At 40.9% G+C, this 20358-nt stretch overlaps 4 protein-coding genes across 5 annotated transcripts; 2 read left to right on the top strand and 2 right to left on the bottom strand.

Annotated features, from left to right (window-relative positions):
- Nucleotides 1–2986: 2986 nt before the first annotated feature.
- On the top strand, nucleotides 2987–4381 carry tmem158 (transmembrane protein 158). The gene has a single exon (XM_077598823.1). It carries the CDS (start codon nucleotides 3124–3126, stop codon nucleotides 3817–3819), a length of 696 nt encoding a protein of 231 aa, XP_077454949.1. The 5' UTR covers nucleotides 2987–3123; the 3' UTR covers nucleotides 3820–4381.
- Nucleotides 4382–6090: 1709 nt separating this feature from the next.
- cdcp1a (CUB domain containing protein 1a) lies at nucleotides 6091–12141 on the top strand. Its single transcript, XM_077598860.1, has 9 exons — nucleotides 6091–6346; nucleotides 7275–7481; nucleotides 7752–8114; nucleotides 8219–8587; nucleotides 9184–9381; nucleotides 9710–10072; nucleotides 10155–10502; nucleotides 10587–10674; nucleotides 11390–12141. Exons 1-9 carry the CDS (start codon nucleotides 6286–6288, stop codon nucleotides 11814–11816), a joined length of 2424 nt encoding a protein of 807 aa, XP_077454986.1. The 5' UTR covers nucleotides 6091–6285; the 3' UTR covers nucleotides 11817–12141.
- A 1116-nt stretch (nucleotides 12142–13257) lies between these two features.
- clec3ba (C-type lectin domain family 3, member Ba) lies at nucleotides 13258–15609 on the bottom strand. Its single transcript, XM_077598871.1, has 4 exons — nucleotides 15461–15609; nucleotides 14502–14645; nucleotides 14332–14427; nucleotides 13258–13844 (listed from the first exon to the last, which is right to left on the bottom strand). Exons 1-4 carry the CDS (start codon nucleotides 15501–15503, stop codon nucleotides 13444–13446), a joined length of 684 nt encoding a protein of 227 aa, XP_077454997.1. The 5' UTR covers nucleotides 15504–15609; the 3' UTR covers nucleotides 13258–13443.
- A 490-nt stretch (nucleotides 15610–16099) lies between these two features.
- Nucleotides 16100–20350, bottom strand: fez2a (fasciculation and elongation protein zeta 2a). Of its 2 annotated transcripts, XM_077598864.1 has the most exons (10): nucleotides 19754–20350; nucleotides 19069–19177; nucleotides 18777–18896; nucleotides 18508–18640; nucleotides 17763–18025; nucleotides 17552–17632; nucleotides 17183–17258; nucleotides 17040–17105; nucleotides 16724–16749; nucleotides 16119–16247 (listed from the first exon to the last, which is right to left on the bottom strand). In XM_077598864.1, exons 1-9 carry the CDS (start codon nucleotides 20221–20223, stop codon nucleotides 16739–16741), a joined length of 1329 nt encoding a protein of 442 aa, XP_077454990.1. In that variant the 5' UTR covers nucleotides 20224–20350; the 3' UTR covers nucleotides 16119–16247; nucleotides 16724–16738. The 2 variants fall into 2 exon arrangements, with proteins under 2 accessions (XP_077454989.1, XP_077454990.1); XM_077598863.1 differs by lacking the exon at nucleotides 16724–16749 and having other exon boundaries at nucleotides 16100–16247.
- Nucleotides 20351–20358: the final 8 nt, after the last annotated feature.

The following is a 20358-nucleotide window of genomic DNA, read 5'->3' as shown; positions in this document are numbered from 1 at the left end:
GTTCTATGAGAGGTGGCTTGGCGATATTTCTCACAGCACAGAGAAGCAATCGTGCACCAGTTTGGCTCCTCAAGAACAGCAAGCAGCAGCCCAACTCTCACTCTCAAAGTGGGATACTAAGTGTGATGTTCCTTCCTGGGTGTATTTCACGTTGACATCCCAGGGTGTCTTTCACTTATCTGTTTACCTGGAGGAAAAAAACATGGCTGGATACATGATATGTTGGAGGGACATTTGTGTGGTTCAAGGTCTTCGAAGGCACAGCAGTAGTATCAATCATCCTGATCTCACTTGTGTTTTGCTACAACAGATAGTTGAAGTTTATTGAGGTTTCCAATGCAAGGCTCTAGTTATGCCTTCTTTTTTTAGAGGCTCTCAGCCAATACCACCATTCTTTCATTTTTTTAGCGCAATAGGCAATATTATTTGGGGTTTTGTAGAGTAAAAAGTGTGGGCTTAGAAATGTACTCCCCTAGCAAATTTACATTTCTTTCATTTGTACAGCATTACAACCATTGTCTAGAACATGGCCCTAAACAGTGATGCTGAATCATTTGGACTGTCTTCCTCCATTGAACATACCATATTGTTTCTCATCAGTGGACTCCCCTGTTCCGGCGCCCCTGGGGAAAGCGCCATTTCGTTGCCGTGGTGATGAGTGCTGGCCGTGATTGGTGGTATGACAGGCCCAACAGAAACAAATCAGGGTTTCACCAGAAGAAGATGCAAAGAGCCTAATTGTTGGCTTCTTATTAAGTCAGAGTGCGTTTCAGGCTAATGGTGTCTGATCCAGTATAGAGTGCTTGTCGGCCAGCCACATGCTACAAATGCTTGCTCATCTTGGCTTCCTGTGGAAAAAGAGCCACACTTTGAGTCGATGAATCTTTTATGCATTCTCCTTTGGCACACGAGACTTTATCTTAGTCCCATTTGAATTTTTGTCACCAAACCAATTTACATTTTTATAGCATAATTAATGAACAGGGAAAAAATTTGCATATTCCTCGGTTCACAATGGCATATCTGAGAAGGTGTGTTTAGAAGGAGTGAAATGTCTGAGTGTGCAAAACCACCACTAAACAATTGTCTGCAAGCTGAAAAAGGTTGACTCGCATACAATATACTGTCATAATTAAAACACAACAAAAAGACAATTGCTTTCAGGTGCAAAATGGGGCCAAAGTGTCCTTCACTTCAGATGACCGCCACATCAAATACACTATAGCGAGGACATCGAAGTATATCATTGAAAAGCAAACAGTTCCATCATGTGATGTTTGTTGGCTTCATCAGCTACAAAGAAAACCACGCACCAAAGAATAATCAATCTCTTTGTTATTCGAGCATGACAATCCAGCTCTGCCATTGTCTTTGGTGACACATTTGACATAATTATGAATATAATTCTGTGTCATTATTACCCCCTCCCCCGCCGTTCAACAAGGTAACGCATAAGAACAATTAGAATATTGTATGAGAGAAAAATGGGGGATCCCTTTTTTTTAAGAAATGTAATCACCCAGAACAAACAATAAAGACTCAACTGGTCGTTTGCCTTTTAAACAAAGACAGCAGTTCTCGGGTGCAATTTCATCATTTATGTAATACTTCACAAAGATAGCACTGCCTCTCTTAAATGAACAATGTAGTGGCTTATTAATTTAATTATTTACTTATTTGATTTATTGTAGTTACGGTATGTTGTGTTTAGGGTTACACTCCAGGGATGTAAAAATGATGTGACATTTTGAAAACAATTGATTGATATTTTGGTCTTCTAAATAAGCGACCATAATATAATTTGCAGAAAGAGTGTCAAATTTGTCACATCTAGAGTTGCCTTGTAAACATAATTAAAGTAGTTTGACATTTCTTAATGGTACTAAATGGAACTGAAATGCAAACTTTTTAACCAGTTTGTCTTTGTTTTTCATACACAGTCGTTTGCAAAGTTGGTGAACAACTTTACGGGATGCTCCTTTTATATCCAACTATTAAACTCAAGGTATACATTCTGTTAGGCTTTGAGATACTCTAAACTTTAGAGTAGGTCAGTCTGACACAAAATTGATTCATTGGCTGCTATTGACCATGATAGATGTACAATTCGCTCAAACTGGCTGTGGATGCTCATCTTCCAGTGCCATTGATGTTTGGTCAATGGGCGTACCAGTCAAATGGATTGGACGTCTAGTGTCGTTAATGTCGGCAAGTAACTTGACTTTTTTGCGCCAAAAAATAAAATCATCCGGCCCCCATCGGATCGAGTTGGCATTAATCTTGCTCTAAACCTTTCCCCCCTATTATTTCCCAACAAGTCTTTTGCACAAATGTCTTGAGACTGGAAACTATAGACTACCATGATGATGTGTACATAATGAATTATAAATTAAACAATGAAAGTTTTGCTGTATGTGAACGTGAATGGTTGTTCATCCTCCTTGGCTAAGGTCAGTCAGTTGAGGTGGAGTGCACCCCCCGCGAACCTTGTGAGGATAAGCAGTTCAGAAAATGAATGAAAAGTTTGGCAGTTTTTGTTTTCTGTCAACAATCAATAAGCTAAATGTAATGTCCAAATTGACCTGCAAAAGTCAGTCAGCTGAGGTGGAGTGCACCCCCCACGACCCTTGTGAGGATCAGCGGTTCAGAAAATGAATGAAAAGTTTGGCAGTTTTTCTTTTCTGTCAACAATCAACGAGCAAAATGTAATGTCCAAATTTACCTGCAAAATGCAAAACAATTTGTGCTTGATAACACATTGGTTCTCCTTAATTCTGACCAGTGTTCAACTCAAAAAAGAAAGTTCCACGTTTGTGAAAGAGGGCCAAGAAATGTTTAGGAAAGGAAACCTATTGTATGTTCCTCGACCCTTTTTTTCGTTTTGATTCGGCTGAATGGCTTTTGGGTAGAAAATATGGGAAGGGAGCAGGAGGACACAGTTGGATGAGGATGAGGAGAGTCTCAAAAGGGAGGGTGCGCGCGCGCGCATGTGACAGCCATTGGACGTTCCCATTCGCAGCAGTCGGGCAGCGAGGAGAATCTCTCCATCCGGATCGGCGTGGTTAAAAATCGCCAGCGGTTCTTCCCACGCACCATGCGAGCAGGAGCGACGCGCCCCGGGCCATGCTGAATTCCTATCCGCCCCTGCTGTTGGCACTGATCGCGGTGGCCGGACTTGCGCAGCGATGCCGGGGCTGGAGCGACGAAGACATGCTGCTGCTGCCACCCGTCAACTCCTCCAACAGGTTCTTGTCCGACCCGGGCCTGGACGCGCGTCTGTCCAAGAGGTCGAGCGAAGCCTCCCCGGACGCGTCCACCCTGCAGACGTCGTCTCGGTGCAACGTGAGCGTCCAGAGACTGCTGCCCGCCTCGCTGGTGGCTCGCTGGGACAGCAGCTTCGGCTTCCAGTGCGACGTTCTCGTGTACACCACCAACAACCACGGGCGAGCTTTTTTCTCCGCCTCCTTCAACCGGGCCATCTCGCCCGTGATCATCGAGCACCTGGGCACCACCGGGGGTCAGCAGGATTTGAGGCTGTGCGTGGGCTGCGGCATGTCCCGCTACAGGAGGCTGGTTCCCGGCAGGGCCAGGGGTCAGCAGACCGCCGAGCAGGTCGCCTTCTGCTGCGTGGATTTCAGCCTGGACGAGCTGAAGGGTGACAAAAGTTGGAGGCTGAACAGAAAGCCCATCGAGTCCACACTTGTGGCTTGTTTCATGACTCTGGTCATCATCGTATGGAGTGTTGCTGCTCTCATATGGCCGGTTCCCATCATTGCAGGCTACTTGCCCAATGGGATGGAGCAGAGAAGACCCAGATGACTGACCTGATTGGTGACCTGATCGGTGACCTGACCGCCCGTACTGCCTATATCTATTAATTGTAGCCATTATAATCTTTGCCACTGGGAATGGAGGACTGTTTACTGCAGGGGTGGCGAACACGCCGCTCTCGAGCCGCATGCGGCTCCCGGCCAAAATAAATGCAGGCGGCTCTTTCCTTCTTATTATATTTTGTATATACTGTGGCTCTTTGCCTCGTTTCATGTTTCTCTTATTTGTATTCTCTCTTGAAAAACACTCAAATTCAGTCAGGGCCTATTAAAAACAAAAAAATAATTATATTTTTAAAAAGAGGGGAAGTCCGCCGGCTGAGTGTTTAGTGCGTCGGCCTAACGGCTCTAGGGTCCTGGGTTCAAATATAGGTCGGTGCACCTGTGTGGAGTTTGTATGTTCTACCCGAACCTGTGTGGGTTTTCTCCCGGTACTCCGTTTTCCTCCCACATTCCAAAAACATGCAAGGTAGGCTGATTGGACACTCTAAATTGCCCCTACGTGTCTGTGTGAGCGTGAATGGTTATCTGTCTCCTCGTGCCCTGCGATCGGCTATACACCGATTCTTGCCCAAAGTGAGCTAGGATAAGCTCCAGCACCCCCGTGACCTTCGTGAGGATGAAGCAGTTCAGCAAATGAATGATTAAAAAATAATTTGGCAGATTGGATTGTTTTATGCTGCTTCTGACGTAAGTGACTGTGAACCTCACAGTTGAAAATGTTGTCCCTTTGTGTCTAACTTGTTCGCCACCCCTGGTTTACTGAAATGGGGGTCACTTGGAATGTCAAAGAACCTCCACGGAGGTTCAAGGTATGGGGGAACTCTACTGGGACCAATGTGTTTTTGTAAAACTGTAGGCCTAATACAGCCTAGTGTGTGTCGCCGTAAAATGTGCACAATTTTCTCTTGAAACCGTCTTTGTAGTTTGGAATCTTTCTAGAATGTTTGCCTTATTCCTCACGTAGATTTTTTGCACTGGACATCTACTTCTATAATAATCTACATGTATGCCGTTTTTGGCAAAAACTTGTTTAAAGGGGTGTCAGTGTTTATAAAGCTAGATTGATAATATCGAGCTCCATGTACAATGTGTGCTTTATTTGTATCTGTCAATAGAAACAATATACTTAACAATAAAATATGATATGGTATATTTATAACTATATATTGTTTATTTGGTAAAATAAATACATATTTTGGCTTTCTGATTGTGTCTGAAAACATCTTGAGAAAAGGATGAATGGCCGATGATTTGTGATATTATATGTCATAAAGTAACACGTTTTTTTAATCTATTCATTCATATTCATTAATCTTGGATTAAGATGACAAAATTCAATCATCAAAGTCAGAATCATTGAAATTGTTGCTGACAATAATATTTCTCATTGTGTTCTATTTTGTTTTGCTTCATTCTTTAAATTTCACCAGAAAAGTGGTGGAAGAGTGGTTAGAATGTTGGCCTCACAGTTCTGGGATGGAGGGTTCAATTCCAGGTCCATCCTCACAGCGTGGAGTTTGCATGTTCTCCCTGGGCTTTTGTGGGTTTTCTTTGGGTACTCCAGTTTCCTCCCACATTAAAACAACATGCATGGCAGGCTGGTTGGACACTCTAAATTGCCTCTAGTACAGGGCTGTCAAACTCATTTTTTGTCACGGGCCACGTGGTAGTTTCGATTACATCCGGAGGGCCGTTATGTCTTCCAACTAGGCTGCCAAAATTAATCGATTAATAAATTGACAGCTTTCTCGATCATGCTAATCAATAGATCATTTTTGGACATTCAAATTAGTACAAATTGTTTGCAATTATTGATTTAAAATGAGGAAACACAGGAAATAATCTACAATCTCCATTTGAATTTCATCATAAAACAGAAAGTTGGCACTCATCATTTACTTTCTCGGGCCACAGAAAATGATGCGACGGGCCAAATTTGGCCCGCGGGCCGCCGCTTTGACACCTGTGCCCTTGTATGAGTGTGAGCATGAATGGTTGGTTGTACATTGTCTCCTTGTGCCCTGCCCCCGCCCCCTGGTCCCCGAAGCGTGCTGGGATAGGCTCCAGCACCCCCTTGTGAGGATAAGCGCTTCAGAAAATGAAGGAATTAACCATGATTATTATATTTGAAAGTTACTTCAACCAGAATAGGGTTGATGAAGCAGACACTCTACTTTAATCACCTTTAGTTTTCCTAAATACAAACGCAAAATTCAAATTTAGTGCGTCAGTCGAGAAGCAATGCCTCTCTCACTTACCTGCGAGTTGAGAGTTGGCCACGCCCTACCGCACTCACCTATACTTCGAGGAAGTCGACATGATAAACGAACGGCGGTGGACCAACACTTCTTCCCCCTAAGACGACACGACGAGTTAGTTCACCATGCTCCAAGGTCCAAAAATTTCAATCGGGAACACTGTCGCACTGTTTTTGTGAATTGTTGTGGACAGCATGCCGCTTTTCAGACTCCGAGCCTGTTTACTACTTTGCTGTTTCTTCTTCCCCGTTTCAGGTAAGTCAAAAGCCCAAATAGTAGTAATCGCTCGATATTGATAAAACACTGTTATTTGCTAACTACGCCTTTTACATTGTTATTATTATTTTTATTATTTGTATACAACCGTTGCTTTGCTTTAAGGAGTGTACGAGTTGCTTTTATGAGCCAAAAGAAACCAAGCAGGGCTATAATAATTAAAAATAATCATAAAAGAGTCTCATTATGAAATGTTATTGTTGGTATTGGTGTGGCCTTTATTATGAAAACTATCAGGTAAAACTGGGTTTCTGGGTTTTTCTACAGTCGAGTACCTATTTTATATCGATTAAGCACCTTATTTAAAAAAAGAAAATGGTGATCTAGATAAGTCATGCAAAATTTGAAAAGCAAGATTTGACCCTAATATAATCTCTAATAAATAATAAAAAAAAATAATTGAAATATAAGCATAGACACAACTTTCACATGTCTAGTTTGAATCAAATTAAAACGTGAAAAGGGCAGTGAGCAACTTTAATATAGTATTGCACGGATATTAATATCGGCATACTGGTATTGGCGAGAAGAAATAACATCTTGCTCAGAGCAAGAACAATTTGTTTTTTATTCACCTGCCATTGACGTTGCTAAACGTCCAATCCATGTGAAATGTTGGGTGGTGATTGATAATGATGATGATGATTATGATGATGATGATTGGACAGCACCTGATTGGTCATCATTTTGGAAATGGCAACCAGTGTTCCTTTTTCCCTGCAAATGGATTGGACAACTGTTATTTTTTTTTTTGGAAGGCTGTCTTTTGGCAAAAGAAAGAACCATGTCTAAAAATCGTAGCAGTCGGAGCAGAATGTTTTAGAAATGATTACAGAGGGTTTGGAAAATGGAAAAAAATACAATCTGTTGCAATGGGATTAAAATGTAAGACTTGAATTATTTCTAGGTTTCCTGACACTGAGTCTCACGCCTGACCAAGGCAGCACCGTCAACATCAGCAATACGGCCAAAGGGTCATTATGCAAAGTGTGCACCGGGGCGGGGCGAAGGTGTGACAATTCCCTATTGTTAAAAGGCGGCACCCCAGTATCAGTGGAATTCAATTGCCCCCAACCTGGACGTGTATTCACAGTGGAGATCACACGAAACATAGGTAATTTCAGTATCACTATACTCATAAATACTTTTGTGTACCCAATGTTAGACGATGGACTTAGCTTCTGAAAATCCATTTCAGCAGGAACCATCCTAGTTCAAATGGATTGGTTATCCTATTTTATGTAAAAGAAAGTGTTTTTCATATTTTAAATTGCTACAATTTAAGCCCTTGTCCATTTTACAATAATTTAATAATGTTGATAAACTTTGTCTATCCATTAGTGAGTCATTGTTTCTCACTATACTATTCTGTATCTCTATTTAGAATGCACCACTAAATCATGCAATGATGACATCAGTCAGGGGGAATCAAACTTGGATCCGTGGTTGGTGTTTCACCGCAGGTTCACGTGGAAGCTAAGATCTTTGGGACCAAAGTCTGTCCAAGTGGACTTTAGCAGGACAAGCTTGAGACAAATTCCTCCATCTGAAAACTGTCCAGATATGCATACATACACCTTCAATGCCTTCCAGGATACAGGGACTGTGGCCATTGGCACGTTTTGCAAGATGGGCTCAATAAGCAGCGCTCAAATTCTAAAGCAAGGCAGCTTTTCTCTGGACGTCCCACCAGAAGTAGAGGTCCGAAGGGAGCAGTTTGCTGTATCTGTAGCGGAGGACATCAAATGTAAGTTAATGTTTTCATCAAATAGGCTTAGATATATCTTGAGTTGAGTTGAGTGCTTTTATTTTTTTGTCCATTTCTTTTTTTTTTTTTTTTTTTTTTTTTAGCTCTTGCCAAAATCACAGTGTCTTTGCCACGAATGACGTCTCCCCTTGAGTTGTTGTCTCCCAACTTTCCTGAGAGTTTTCCCGATGACGATGTCATGGAATGGTACTTTGAGATCACGGATAGACATGGGGCAGCGATTGAATTCCTCAACCTCACAGAGCCACGTTGTATGAAGAAGGAAATTGCGGCCGAGTATCACAGCAAAGGCAGGCGTGCTGTGGTCACGGCCTTGACGGACAACCAGCCAGTCCAAAATCAAGGAGATTTTTCTCTGATTCTGAGGAACTGTGAAATGGACAGAAGACGAGCTGGTTCTCCGGGCCTGTCCCTGAAACTTAGGGTGACATCTTCAAGGGTGAATTCACCAGGTATGTAAACAGCATTTACATTGAAATTCTATTCCATTTAAGAACTAATAAGATACCATCCAAGTAAAAACTAACCAAAATCCCTAGTGGAAATCCATTTTTTTCCCCACAGTAAAAAGCATAGTCATAATGAAATTATCGTTCCAATTAGTGGGGTCCTACACTGTAAGCATTTTACATTGCATGCCCATTGACTATTTGACTGTTTCAAATGACCAATATTGTAAATCCTAACATTTAAAAAATATGAATTTTGCCTTTTTAGTTTCAGTACTCATACTTTGGCAGACTGATTATGATTTGACATGTTGTAACAGGTAGATGTAGTTCAGTGCATCACATATTTTAACTCCTAAATGTAAAAAAAACAAACTGAAACACATTTTGAGACAAGGCAGGTGTAGTGATAACTTGGAAAATGTGATTTGTAGTTGCCCCCGGGTTTGAGGGGTTGGGAAGCTCTAGTGTTGCGTCACCCATGAGTCACAAATGACAGTTCCTCAGTTGAAATCCCCCTAAAAGTTTCCTTCTGCATTTGAAATATCTGTGAGGAGGATGAGAATGTGATGTAACTGTTTATAAACTCTTACCTGCAGTGTTGTGTAATGTGGACTTGAGGAAAATCAAGGGACTTTCTCTGCATCTGGAGAGGCTGAAGTCAGCTTCTGAATGCGAGATGAAGATGAATTCTGTGACAATGGAGAAGATCACAGTCCCATCTGGGAGTGTTTCTCAGCTGTCTTTCCAGGACTGTCTTCCTCTACACGTCAACGTCACTGCCAGTGGAGTCATCGGTAAAGCCACGTTTGACTCATGCCTGTTTAAGTAATGGGCTTTAATTCATTGCCATTATTCATGCTTCAGTGTAGTCTATGTTTCTTAACTTTTGAATTTTGATCATTGTAGCTGTTGAATGGAACTTTTATTTGTATCCAGAGTGCTTCACTTTCTTACATTTTTCCTGTTGTTCTGATGGGTGTAAGCAGAATTTGTTTATTCATTCATTTTTTGGAATAACGCATAATACATGTTCATGTAGAAAAATGTGTAAAAAGTGAAGCATGCCTTCTACTTGATGATGAATCTAGGATTACAATGCCATCATTGAATTTTTTTGTCCAGCTTGCACTCAACTTAAAGACTGCCCAAAGTTCCCTCTTGTGGTGCCTACCCTGCCAAGCTGCTTGCCATCCCCTCTGAGCGCCGTGTCTTGGACCCTCCGTGCTCCCCCGCACGGCACCGTGGAGTTGAGCTCATCAGTCGGACCCCTGAAGCAGTCCCTGCCGGGTCAGCCGTGCAACGACAGCATCATCACCCTGACGGAGGATAACGGCTCCACCCTGGGCCGTTTCTGTCCGCAGGGGGCCATTCAAAAGATGCAAATCCACACCAACGTATCGGTCACCGTCACCAGAGTGGGCGGCCAATCGCTGAGAGGGTCTGCAAAGCCCGTGTTGACTGTTAGCTTGAAAGGGGAGATAACAGGTAACAAAAAGCCAGCTCGATTTCATTCTAAGAATGATTTAAGAACCATATAGATCATGTTTGTTTCCCCCCTCCGACACAGAAAGATATATATTCACAGTATCCCCCAAAAGAGATGAGCCCCTCTTTTTGGCGACCCCCGGGTGGCCCATGGGGATGGAATCCTACGCCACCGTCTCCTGGATCGTCTCGCTCCCCCCGAAGATGGAGGCGCACTTGAAGTTCGTCAACCTCAGTCAGCCCAAGTGCACCTACCGCCACACCAACATCCGGGTGCAGAGGTTCGACAGTCTGGAGGAGGACTACAGCCGCAGGGAGGACGAGATGGCAGACGAGATCAGCGTCTCGGAGAACTTTTACCTCAACATGTCCAACTGCATGCCTGAGAGGGGAGACTTCAAGGTCATCACGGAGATAACCGTCCAAAAAAGTACCTATATTTGACACACCTATTAAGTGAAAGATTTAGTTTACATATTGATTACAGTGAAGTCTCCTGTTTTGTCTCATTCAGACCCGCTGTTGATTATTATAGTGAGTGTGGTTGCTGCCCTGGTTTTGCTTTTCATCGCCGTGCTGGTGGTGGTCTGTTTTGTAATCAAGTAAGTGCTTTCTATTTGTTATCTTCTTCAGTGGTGCTGCCACTAACGAGCATATGCATAGCGGATTGATCACTGGTTCATGTAAACGTTATGTATTGTTATGGCCTTTTAGTTGGAAATTGGAGAGCATTAAACCCTAAAAACTACGCACTGAGGAACGTTGAAGTATGAACATGGAATATTCATCAAGGAGTACAGAAATCTGAAAACTTATTGTTTCCCTCAGTAGTTAAATCCAATAAAAAATAGAGAATATTTCCCTTTTTATTTAAAAAATATTTTTTTCTAGATAAATTAAGAGAAAAAATAATTCATTTTTTATTTCATTAATTAATAAACAACCTTTATTTAAATAAATAAATAAATAAATAAATAGAAATAAAATATTTACTATGAAGAGCGGATTTGAACAATTTGGTGTTATAAGTTCTCTTAAATGATTCATCAACTGTCAAAAGAGTTGTCTACTAATTTGATAACATATTAATCGTCAATTAGTTGCTCAATCATGGCTACCCTACTTTTAAGTAGGCTTTTTTTTTCAAATTTACTAGTGGAATCAGTCGGTTTGAGGTGAACATTCTTGTCGATATGAGTGAAAGATTTGTGAAGATTAAAGAATATATAGAGAAGTACACACATTATACCTGGACTGAGTTTTAAAAAAGTAGACTTGTGAGTGCTTGCATTGATCTAATGGCTTGCTTCCAAACAGGAAAAAGAAGAAGAAGCTTGAGCATGAAGTGTCCATCTACAATCCCAATGGCACCAGCTTCCAGCCGAGACCCGTCTTCCCCAAAACACGGGAAGACAACGAGTCCCACGTGTACGCCTCCATTGAGGACTCGCTTGTCTACACGCACCTGCTGAGAAAAGGGGCCGAGATGGGAATCTACACGGAGTCGGACACATACCAATCCTTTACGGGCCAAACGGACACCAAAGTGACAAAAGATGTCGGCGACGTGGAGACGGGAGTTTATCAAGAGTACCCAGCGTCACCTCAGGCTCCCCCGCTTCCCAAAAGGCCCCTGAGTCACAGCCACGCGCTTGTGGAGAATGTGATCTATCAGGCCCAGCTTTCTCCGGACGGCCAATCGGCAAAGATAGGGCCCAGGCTGGAGCCGGAGGGAGGGAACTGATTGGATGTGGGATTTCCACTTGACTTTGGAGGGCTTCGTTTCAGATGGCTGTGGGACTAATAAGGCTCATCAAACGGTATTTTTATTTTTTTTCTACACGCGTTGTGGCAAACAATTCACAAACTAGACGTGTTCACACTTGCCTGATTGCTGCAGCCTGCTTTTTCTTCACCAGCGGCAGAGGTTCTCTTGTCAAATCAGAATTGAAATGTTCTACTTGGGAGAAATGGAACTATTGTTCCTAAAAAAAAGACTTGTTTTCAATTGTTATTTAAATGTCTTTTAGCAATTTTTAATAATGCTAATAAAGTAGTGTGAAAAGATGCTTTCCTTTCAGAACTTTTAAAACTTCTCACATGTGCGTATTATATTTAATGTCACCAGAAATATATAATAGTAATAGTAACTTCAACAAAACTACTGTTTATATGTATCGTATTTACAGAGCATGCGAGTTGTAGGTTAAAAGATATATATTGAAAAAAATGCTCACTCAGCTAAAGCACACAGACCCATATATTTATTTAATATTCATATTTTTGCAGAATAGGAGATCAGCATGTGCTGCTCTATAGCAATGTTTTTAAAACTTTGTCTATGCATCATTTTTATGTTTAGGATTTTTTAAATGATAAACCAAAGCATACAGAAAAAAAAACTAAAGGCAGATTTTCAATCAGCAACTAAGAAATGTAAAGAATGAGTTTTTAAAAATTTAATTGTTGATTCAGTGCAAACATTGATTTGATAAATGCTTAGTTGTTGATTGAATGTCACCTTTAGTCATTTTCATATTAATTATATCCATTTGAATTCCAATTTAAGCTCAGGTGTCACTAGTTTGTGGAAATATATGGCTATATACAGCATATAGTAATAGTCTTTATACCATATAAAAGAGAAATTGAAAATCATTAAAAAAACACAGTTCTGACAAGGGATGGTAATCTAATGTAAGCCACTTTTGGATGAATAAACCCTTATGAGGTCATTTTATTTGGAAGGAGAAGCGTTTGCGCAATTTCCCTCTGCAAGACCTTTGCTCGAATGACTCAGAATCCTGACTCGGTGATGTATCGCAGCAAATTATACCACCAGGGGAATTTTCAGAGTTTAGGTGAAGGTCTTAGCTCAAATCTGAACTCAACTACCCCTATCTGCTCTACAGGAATATTTTGTTTTGAACTTTCATCTGAAAAGTAGCTTATAGTAGATTGTGAATACCTAAAAGAGAGTAAATATGATCTCACCTCTTATTGATTTAGTTTTTTCCCTTCAAATACTTCTTCCTTGGATTGTTTAGCCTCTCTGAGCAGTCGGGCTTCGGGTTAACATCATGTATAAAAGCTTGTTGAACTGCCGTTCATCAGTGACTTTGCTCTGGAGGATAAATGCTTTATTTGATCTGCTTGGTCTTGAAAAGAAATGCCACAGAGGAACATTTGCAGAAAAATACTATGAAGTTTATTTAGGTTAGTGATCAAATATAAGGATCAAAATCTAAGGTATTTAAACTCTGTGTCATTTTTTCCCCTAAACAAATTGCAACTGTAGGCAACATTTATTTTCTGCTTAGACAGTAAGAGCTGATCAAATGTTATGCAAAAAAGATGACTTGTTAGTAAGGTCAGACAATGTTAAACTCACATACAGAAGCTCTTTCAGACCGACAGCTCTCGTCAAACCACTTGCCGTTGGCTGTCGTGGCCAAGACGCCGCAGTTCTGGCCACGCCCGCCGTCTGGCTGTGTAGTAATCTCTGTCTCCCAGTTCTTGAAGCGCAAATTGGACCCCGACTGGTCCAACCACTGGCCTTCGGTCACCATGTCGTTGACGCCCAGCCAGATGGGCTCCTCGGGACCGATGCTCTGTCGTACGTAAGAGAAAAGCCGGTCGTTTTCATCCCCTGTCACGGGGGTGCTGAGGCTGCCTCCCTTGGCCATGCAGTCATCACTGGCTGCGTGGAAATTCTTCTTGACCGGATCGGCGAGGAAACACTTGCCGGGGACCTTTGTTCCACGCAGACACACTAACGGTGGATTATGGATTGACAGAGAAAATTAGAGTACGCGTGATGTCGTATGCTTTGGAACTAGAATTGCCATTAAGAAACATGATTAAATATGGTATGCTTTGGAGTAACAGATTTTCTTATGAATTCTCAAACACATTTAGATTGTCCACAATGGGCTATGCTTTGGTTCCAATATGAATACGTTTGAATAATTGTTTTCTGGCCAATGACAACCGGTAAGGCATGTGTATTTAAACCTACCCATTCTACAGTTCCGAATTCACAATCAGTCCATCATATCACTAGTCATATACTTAAAAAAAGAAAATAAACAAGGTAAATAAACTTGCATATACATATGTAAAGATGAAAAATAAAAAGGAACTAGCCAATACTCAGAATTTATAAAAACAGCCAATTGGAAAACCCTCGCTCTGCCCTGCGTAAGTATATAACAAAATACCTTGTGCATAGGTCGTTAGTATTTCGTAAACAAACTTACTTGATTGCAGAGCTTGTTTCTCTTTCAACAAGTTCAAGTCGTAAATAATATCTTCAATTTGTTTCTTTAGTTCCTCAATTGCAGCATTTGTAGATTCTGCCATAAGGGTAAGGAACATTGACCAGAAGTTAAAGTCATACCCTTAGGTTAAATGTTAAAATTAACCTTACCTTTCTTTGTGGTCCTCTTTTTTTCTGGCTCCTGTGGGCATGTGCAATGGGTAAGCAGCAGAAGGCACAATCCCAAGAAAAGACCTTGCATTTGTTCCATGATGACCGTTTGGAAAAGTAGAAGACAGCGACAGCTTCTCGTGCCTGTTGGAGCCACGCTGTTGAGCGTTCTGTGTTCAAACCAAGACCTCTTATCTCACGGCACAAATGTTTTGCAGATGTTTGTGTTGTTATGTTAAGCGCAAAGGGAGGTGGACACAGAATTCAGCCAGTTTTGGCAAAGCAAGACTATTTCCTTTCGAAATGTCGTCAGCCTTCTCATTAGTCATAGCAGTCCATCGGGAATATTTCTTTTTTGCAGCTACAAAATCGTAATCAATCAGTGGCGCAGAATCGCTTAGCCCATATAACCAAATTGCAACATGTAGAGATTCTTGTACCACCTGTGAAAAAAACAATATGTTCTCAATCGCTGTATTCAAAGAATATCTGTTGTATGAAATCATAGATAAGTCACTATTTTATCCATATTTGTACAATGCTTTATCATAATTTATAATACTAATGTTTAGTGGCTGTACTTTGCACTTATTTGAGAGTAGTTGGCTAGTTTACCTCAGTTCTTTTATAAGACAGCCAAAAATATCTCTAAAAACTGAGTTCATGACTCCTAGGAAGAAACCCAATCTGAAAAGTTTTGAGAACCTTAACCTACCAATTTAATTTCAGAAATTGATTGCCAATTTCATTCTTTTCCAGATCTAAATAATTACCTTCTAAATGGTAAAAACAAAACAAAAACATTTTTTAACCACAATCCCACAAAATCACAAACACAAAACAGCATTGTGATCTAAAATATAAATATATTGAAAAGGAACATTCGTCAAATTAATGAACAATGAAGCAAATACCACATTGCCTAGTAACAAAACATTCATTAAAAATACATCCTTTACCTTGAAGTACAAAAGTTGAAAAGGCAGCATGTATGCAATACATCCACGATGAAAAGTCCAGCAGTAATTTTACTGCTCAGTGCACAGTGGGCACATTGACACGTGCGTGTCTGGTACAGTACACTCAAATAGTAGTGACAGTGTGCTTCAGTCCACAGTATACACCATCACTAAAATGCATAGTCAGTCAATTAGTTAATTTAAATCAGTGCAAACTTTCACAGTGGCTGTAATCTCTAGTCAGTGGAATACTGATGTTACATAACGCAAATCTTTTGAAATATATGAAGCTTGCCTGAATTAGTGATTGTGTGTTATGATCCCTGATGTCATGAACATCTTACCCCTGCGAACTCTTTGTTCGGGTGTTTATTTCTCACCGTCAAGTAGCAGCAGCTGGGTCGCTAATACGAGTTGACCTCTGTGTAGATTAGCCGGGAGCCCCGTTGTGCTTTGTGCACATTTGATCATTGCTCAGCAGGTCGTAAGCACTTTGGATTAATGCAAAGCCCTTTGCATCGCACAAGCAGAGCAGCTACGAAGCTCACATTGCGACTCGGGCAGATTCCTTTGACAGAAAATGAATCCAAATAGTTAAAGATCCAAACTTACATGGTTGTGAAAATCACCGGAAACACAATTCAACAAAACACATCTTGAAGAAATAACATGCAAAAATGAAGCATTCAACTTATAATTGTGCTTTAGGTTTGGGGATAAACAATCCTCATCTGAAGGCTCTCCCAAGTGTCATGCTCAATTCCTCCTGGTTATGTTGGGCAAAGCACTGAAACAACACACAGAGATATAGTTTAGCAAATAAATGTGTGTGAGGCTGCAGAATAGAGTCATGTTTATAATCACTAAGTAGAAAAAGCAATGGGGAAATTACAATACACATTTATCAACCACAACACTAAGAACATTCATATAATATCTGATACAAAAGCAAAAAAAAAAAAGACAACTCTTGACTATTCTGTAATTGTTATAATTTTTGTTATTAAACATAGTGAAATTATTATTGATCTGAAAATAGTTTAAATTTTAGGTAATGTTGTGGCAGTGTATATTTAAATTTAGTTACCTAATGCCATAGATGGACAAAAACTAGACAACCAATCATTAAACAACAAAGTGTGCAAGTGCAGTTTGGTTAGTGAAGCCAGGGGTCAAAGTGCACCACAGTTACAGTGTGGAAAAGGGTGCCACAGTGAGTAACAACACCACAAAAGTGCAGGTCATTTGAAGAATGTCACAAACCTCCCTGAGTGTGGCTTAAACCAAAGCTAGCAAATAGAAGACAGCATTAAACCATAAATTAGAACACAAAGAATGGGGAAAAAGTCGAGCCAACCGGAAACATTTCAACTACTAAAAAGAATGTGTGTAAACCTGAATAAATATTCCAATTATAAAACATTTGAACTTGGTGGGCAAATATGCCTCACAAATGTGGACACTGGAATGTCAAATATTACTAGCAAGCTTACCTAATTACTTATCTTAACACACAGTTAAATGAGTATTTCTAGCAACATTTGCATTGCACGCATAAGCCATTTGGTGAAGAGCCTACCTTTGAGAATGTAATCTGTTAGGAGTGCTGGAACCTTGTCACTGTCGTCTCTCATTGCATGTAGGACTGAAATGTAACAGATCCATCACTTAATGGTGATCCTACGGAGTCAAACTTAATGATGCAATAGGAAAGAAATTTACTTTTGATCAAGATCTGGAGGTCCTCAATGGAAGGAGGGAGTCCCTTTTTTTCATACGGTATGATGGTGGTCAAATACTTTCATGGCATGAGAAATTAAAATGCAAAATTAATTATACGTCTTTCCTATGAAACTTGGTCAAATCAAGACTCATACACCATACGTTGTTTATTGCTTGGAATAAAATTGCACTCCCGAAAATATAAATAATAGCATGGATCAAAACTGATGGGAAGTTTAATATCCACTGAGTAAATTGTCAAAAAATATACTTTTAAACCTTTGATCCACTGTGTACAATTAATATTAAATTCTGAAATTTTACCCAAAAATCTACGGTGAGTCCCGAAAATGAACAATAGAAATGAACCTGTCTTTCACTGCATCCAGTCCCGAATGTTTGCCGAAAGCTGTTTTGAATAACGGCGGAGAGCCCCTCCATGCTGAAACGCTGAGGATGAAGAACATCAGAAAAATATAAGAGACAAGAATAACAAGAAATGTCACATGACGTGCCAAAAAAGCTAAAATACCAAATCAGCATATATCATCTGGTTGGTCCTGAAGTAAAAAAAACTCACAGATCCAAGTGACTTTTCCGTGTGGCTCTGCGAAATCGCTGCCGCTTTATGCTTCTTTTTCTTCTTCAGCTCCTCCCGGTGCTCCTTCTGTCGGTTTTGCACATCGATGAGCGCCGAGATGAACGTGTTTTTCACCTCCTTCTCGAAGAGCAGCTCATCCCTGAGAGCTAGGTGCTGCACCAGCTCTTCTGAGAGATTCTTGATAGCACTCTCTGCCTCCTCCAGACGCTCATTCAGCTCCATCTTACTGAGTTTATGCAATCCTGTACACACAAATTGAAACACTGAGTAAGATATACAGTATATTTAGTTATAGTCAATATAACATAACTGAATTCACATTGTTTGATTTTGTCAGCCTCCAAATATAGATTAGTTTTATTTAAATCATGAAATCTATGAAATTGAATACAAAAATATACATTCCAAATTATTAATACACAGAATATTTATAATGCCAAAAATGCACCGACAAATGATAAATAAAACTAGTTTTCTTAAGTAAAAGCAGACGTTTGGAAATGTCTTATTTTGATCAACCTCAAAGAAAATCTGACTGCTTTAAAGGAGGACTGCAGAAATATAAAAATAGTTACAGCTGTAAGGTTAAATCCCAAAAAGCAATTACCTGTCAATTAATTGATTAATCATTGTATCTCATATTTGGATTAAAAGGTAAAACATCTTCAACACTCTCCTCATTTCCTCTGAGACCTGGATGACAGCGAATTGTATACACACTCACTTTCTTCATAGCTGGGACTTCTTGTGGGATGTTGAACATCAACAGAGAGCACGGACAGCTTAGACTGTGCAGGATAGTGCTGTGCTTCAGGGTCAAACGACTCCTGCATCATCTCCTCGATCTCTTCAATCACCTACATAGTCAGTAAACACACATACACGCCTGCAATGACCCCAGTGACAATCACCTTTATATCGCCCCCAAAACCAACTGAAGCTGTTGCAACATCTCTATTTAATAAAATAAACTAACGGTAACTCGTCACTTACCTGCTCTGCTGTGAAGAGCGGTTCCTCAACGATGCACGAGACAATGATGGAGTGCATGTCGAGCTGTTCCCGGAGCTCCTCGACTTCAGACGCATCCGCCGCGACCTCCTTCGACGGACTCTAAGTAGACGCCACAACAGGGGAGGAGGGATTAAAAGCATCTCCGGCTCTAAAGATGTCTGAGTTTTTTCAGATGAATGGAGGAGAGATTTAGTGGGTAGTAAAAGTGGGACACTCCGGGAAGGCCGGAGGGGGGGAGGGAGGGAGGGAGGGAGAAATGGGAGTCACTAACCATTTTCTCCTCCGAGTTCAATGCAGGGCGAAGGAGGGAGCGGGCTCTCGAATGCTTCCAATCTACAGCCGTCATCTGCTTGTTGCTTTTGGTTAAAGCATTCCAGATCCTGTGGGGACATGAGAAGAAATTCAGACTTATTCAAGCTCGTCATTATTAAAGATGGCTATTAATATTTCAATAAGGAGGTACTAATAAATAAGCACTATTTTCATAATTGAATTGAATGCTTTTATTGTCATTATACAAGTATAATGACAGTAAATAATAATAATAAACAATCAATAAATAATAAACAAATCATAAATAAATAAGTTGTGAACCTAATAAATATGTAGTCAATTAAATTTTGAGCCAAATCTTCAACTGAATGTGGCCTCCCTCTCTCTGTCCATCCAATTTTAATCTATTTTCTTTTGTGTTTGAAACAGCATTAAGATAAAATGGTTAAAACCAAAATCGAAAGACTGTTTAGGAGGCTTTGACATACGAGCTATTATGATTAGCGATTGCTCCCGAGCATATCTAGATCAGCACTTTAAAAAAGAAATGGATGACTGTGAGAGACATTTAAATACCAAAGCCAGCTTTTAACGTGTGAAGCATCCTCCGAATTCACAGCACAGTACAGGCCAACAAGAGCAGCAGCATAAACATAAACAAAAACAACGACAAGGCGATTTACTCATCCGACTGTAGCAACGTATCCTCGGCGATCGTGGTCAGGGCTTCGCTGCTGACCTTCGTGGGACTCCATAGCCCGAAGCACAAAGACAAAGTCCGGTCAGAATCCCTCATCAGGTCCTCCGTGGGCGCTAGATCGCTGCTCCCCCTGCGTAAACCCCAAAGCCCCCCATCTTTATCATCATCCTCATTAGTACCACCGCTGAGAACATTACACAGAAGCGTCTCAGCTCCTTTCAGCGGGCAGCCATCGTCCAAACGGGCAGGGGGCGCCGCCATCGCCCACCCGGGACAGCCTACCCGCCCTGGCTGGATGGAGATAGATGCACGGGGGTGGCGGGCTGATGCATCACCCCCCTTCCTCCTTCTCCTCTTCTTCTTCTCAACCCACAGTGATGCCGCTTGACAGCCCCCCTGCAGCGGGGACTCAGGCTGCACGTTGCCGACTAGCGGTTGCATCAAACCGCGCATTAACTCTTTCAGGGACAGTGGCAACTACAATGAAAAAGATGGATCTCCCAAACTAATGCTGCTAATATTGGCATTCAATTTACCTTGGCAGAGAGCACTAGTTACATTGTCATTATATTTGATGACAATAGTCGT

This window comes from Stigmatopora argus, chromosome 4 (genome assembly GCF_051989625.1).
Source record: "Stigmatopora argus isolate UIUO_Sarg chromosome 4, RoL_Sarg_1.0, whole genome shotgun sequence".
Classification (NCBI taxonomy): Eukaryota; Metazoa; Chordata; class Actinopteri; order Syngnathiformes; family Syngnathidae; genus Stigmatopora; species Stigmatopora argus.
This window is presented reverse-complemented; position numbering and strand designations above follow the sequence as displayed.

What these genes read in the sequence shown, in the direction of transcription:
- tmem158 (XM_077598823.1), top strand. Translation starts at nt 3,124, where the DNA reads ATGCTGAATTCCTATCCGCCCCTGCTGTTGGCACTGATCGCGGTGGCC.
- cdcp1a (XM_077598860.1), top strand. Translation starts at nt 6,286, where the DNA reads ATGCCGCTTTTCAGACTCCGAGCCTGTTTACTACTTTGCTGTTTCTTC. An exon ending in TTTCTTCTTCCCCGTTTCAG is followed by an intron (nt 6,347 to 7,274) that starts GTAAGTCAAAAG and finishes AATTATTTCTAG; the next exon opens with GTTTCCTGACACTGAGTCTC. An exon ending in GGAGATAACCGTCCAAAAAA is followed by an intron (nt 10,503 to 10,586) that starts GTACCTATATTT and finishes TGTCTCATTCAG; the next exon opens with ACCCGCTGTTGATTATTATA.
- clec3ba (XM_077598871.1), bottom strand. Translation starts at nt 15,503, where the DNA reads ATGTATTGCATACATGCTGCCTTTTCAACTTTTGTACTTCAAG. An exon ending in TTCAACTTTTGTACTTCAAG is followed by an intron (nt 14,646 to 15,460) that starts GTAAAGGATGTA and finishes TGGCTCCAACAG; the next exon opens with GCACGAGAAGCTGTCGCTGT. An exon ending in GAAACAAGCTCTGCAATCAA is followed by an intron (nt 13,845 to 14,331) that starts GTAAGTTTGTTT and finishes ATCCACCGTTAG; the next exon opens with TGTGTCTGCGTGGAACAAAG.
- fez2a (XM_077598863.1), bottom strand. Translation starts at nt 20,223, where the DNA reads ATGCGCGGTTTGATGCAACCGCTAGTCGGCAACGTGCAGCCTGAGTCC. An exon ending in CGCTCTTCACAGCAGAGCAG is followed by an intron (nt 18,641 to 18,776) that starts GTAAGTGACGAG and finishes CTGACTATGTAG; the next exon opens with GTGATTGAAGAGATCGAGGA. An exon ending in CCTCCAGATCTTGATCAAAA is followed by an intron (nt 17,106 to 17,182) that starts GTAAATTTCTTT and finishes GTTACATTTCAG; the next exon opens with TCCTACATGCAATGAGAGAC.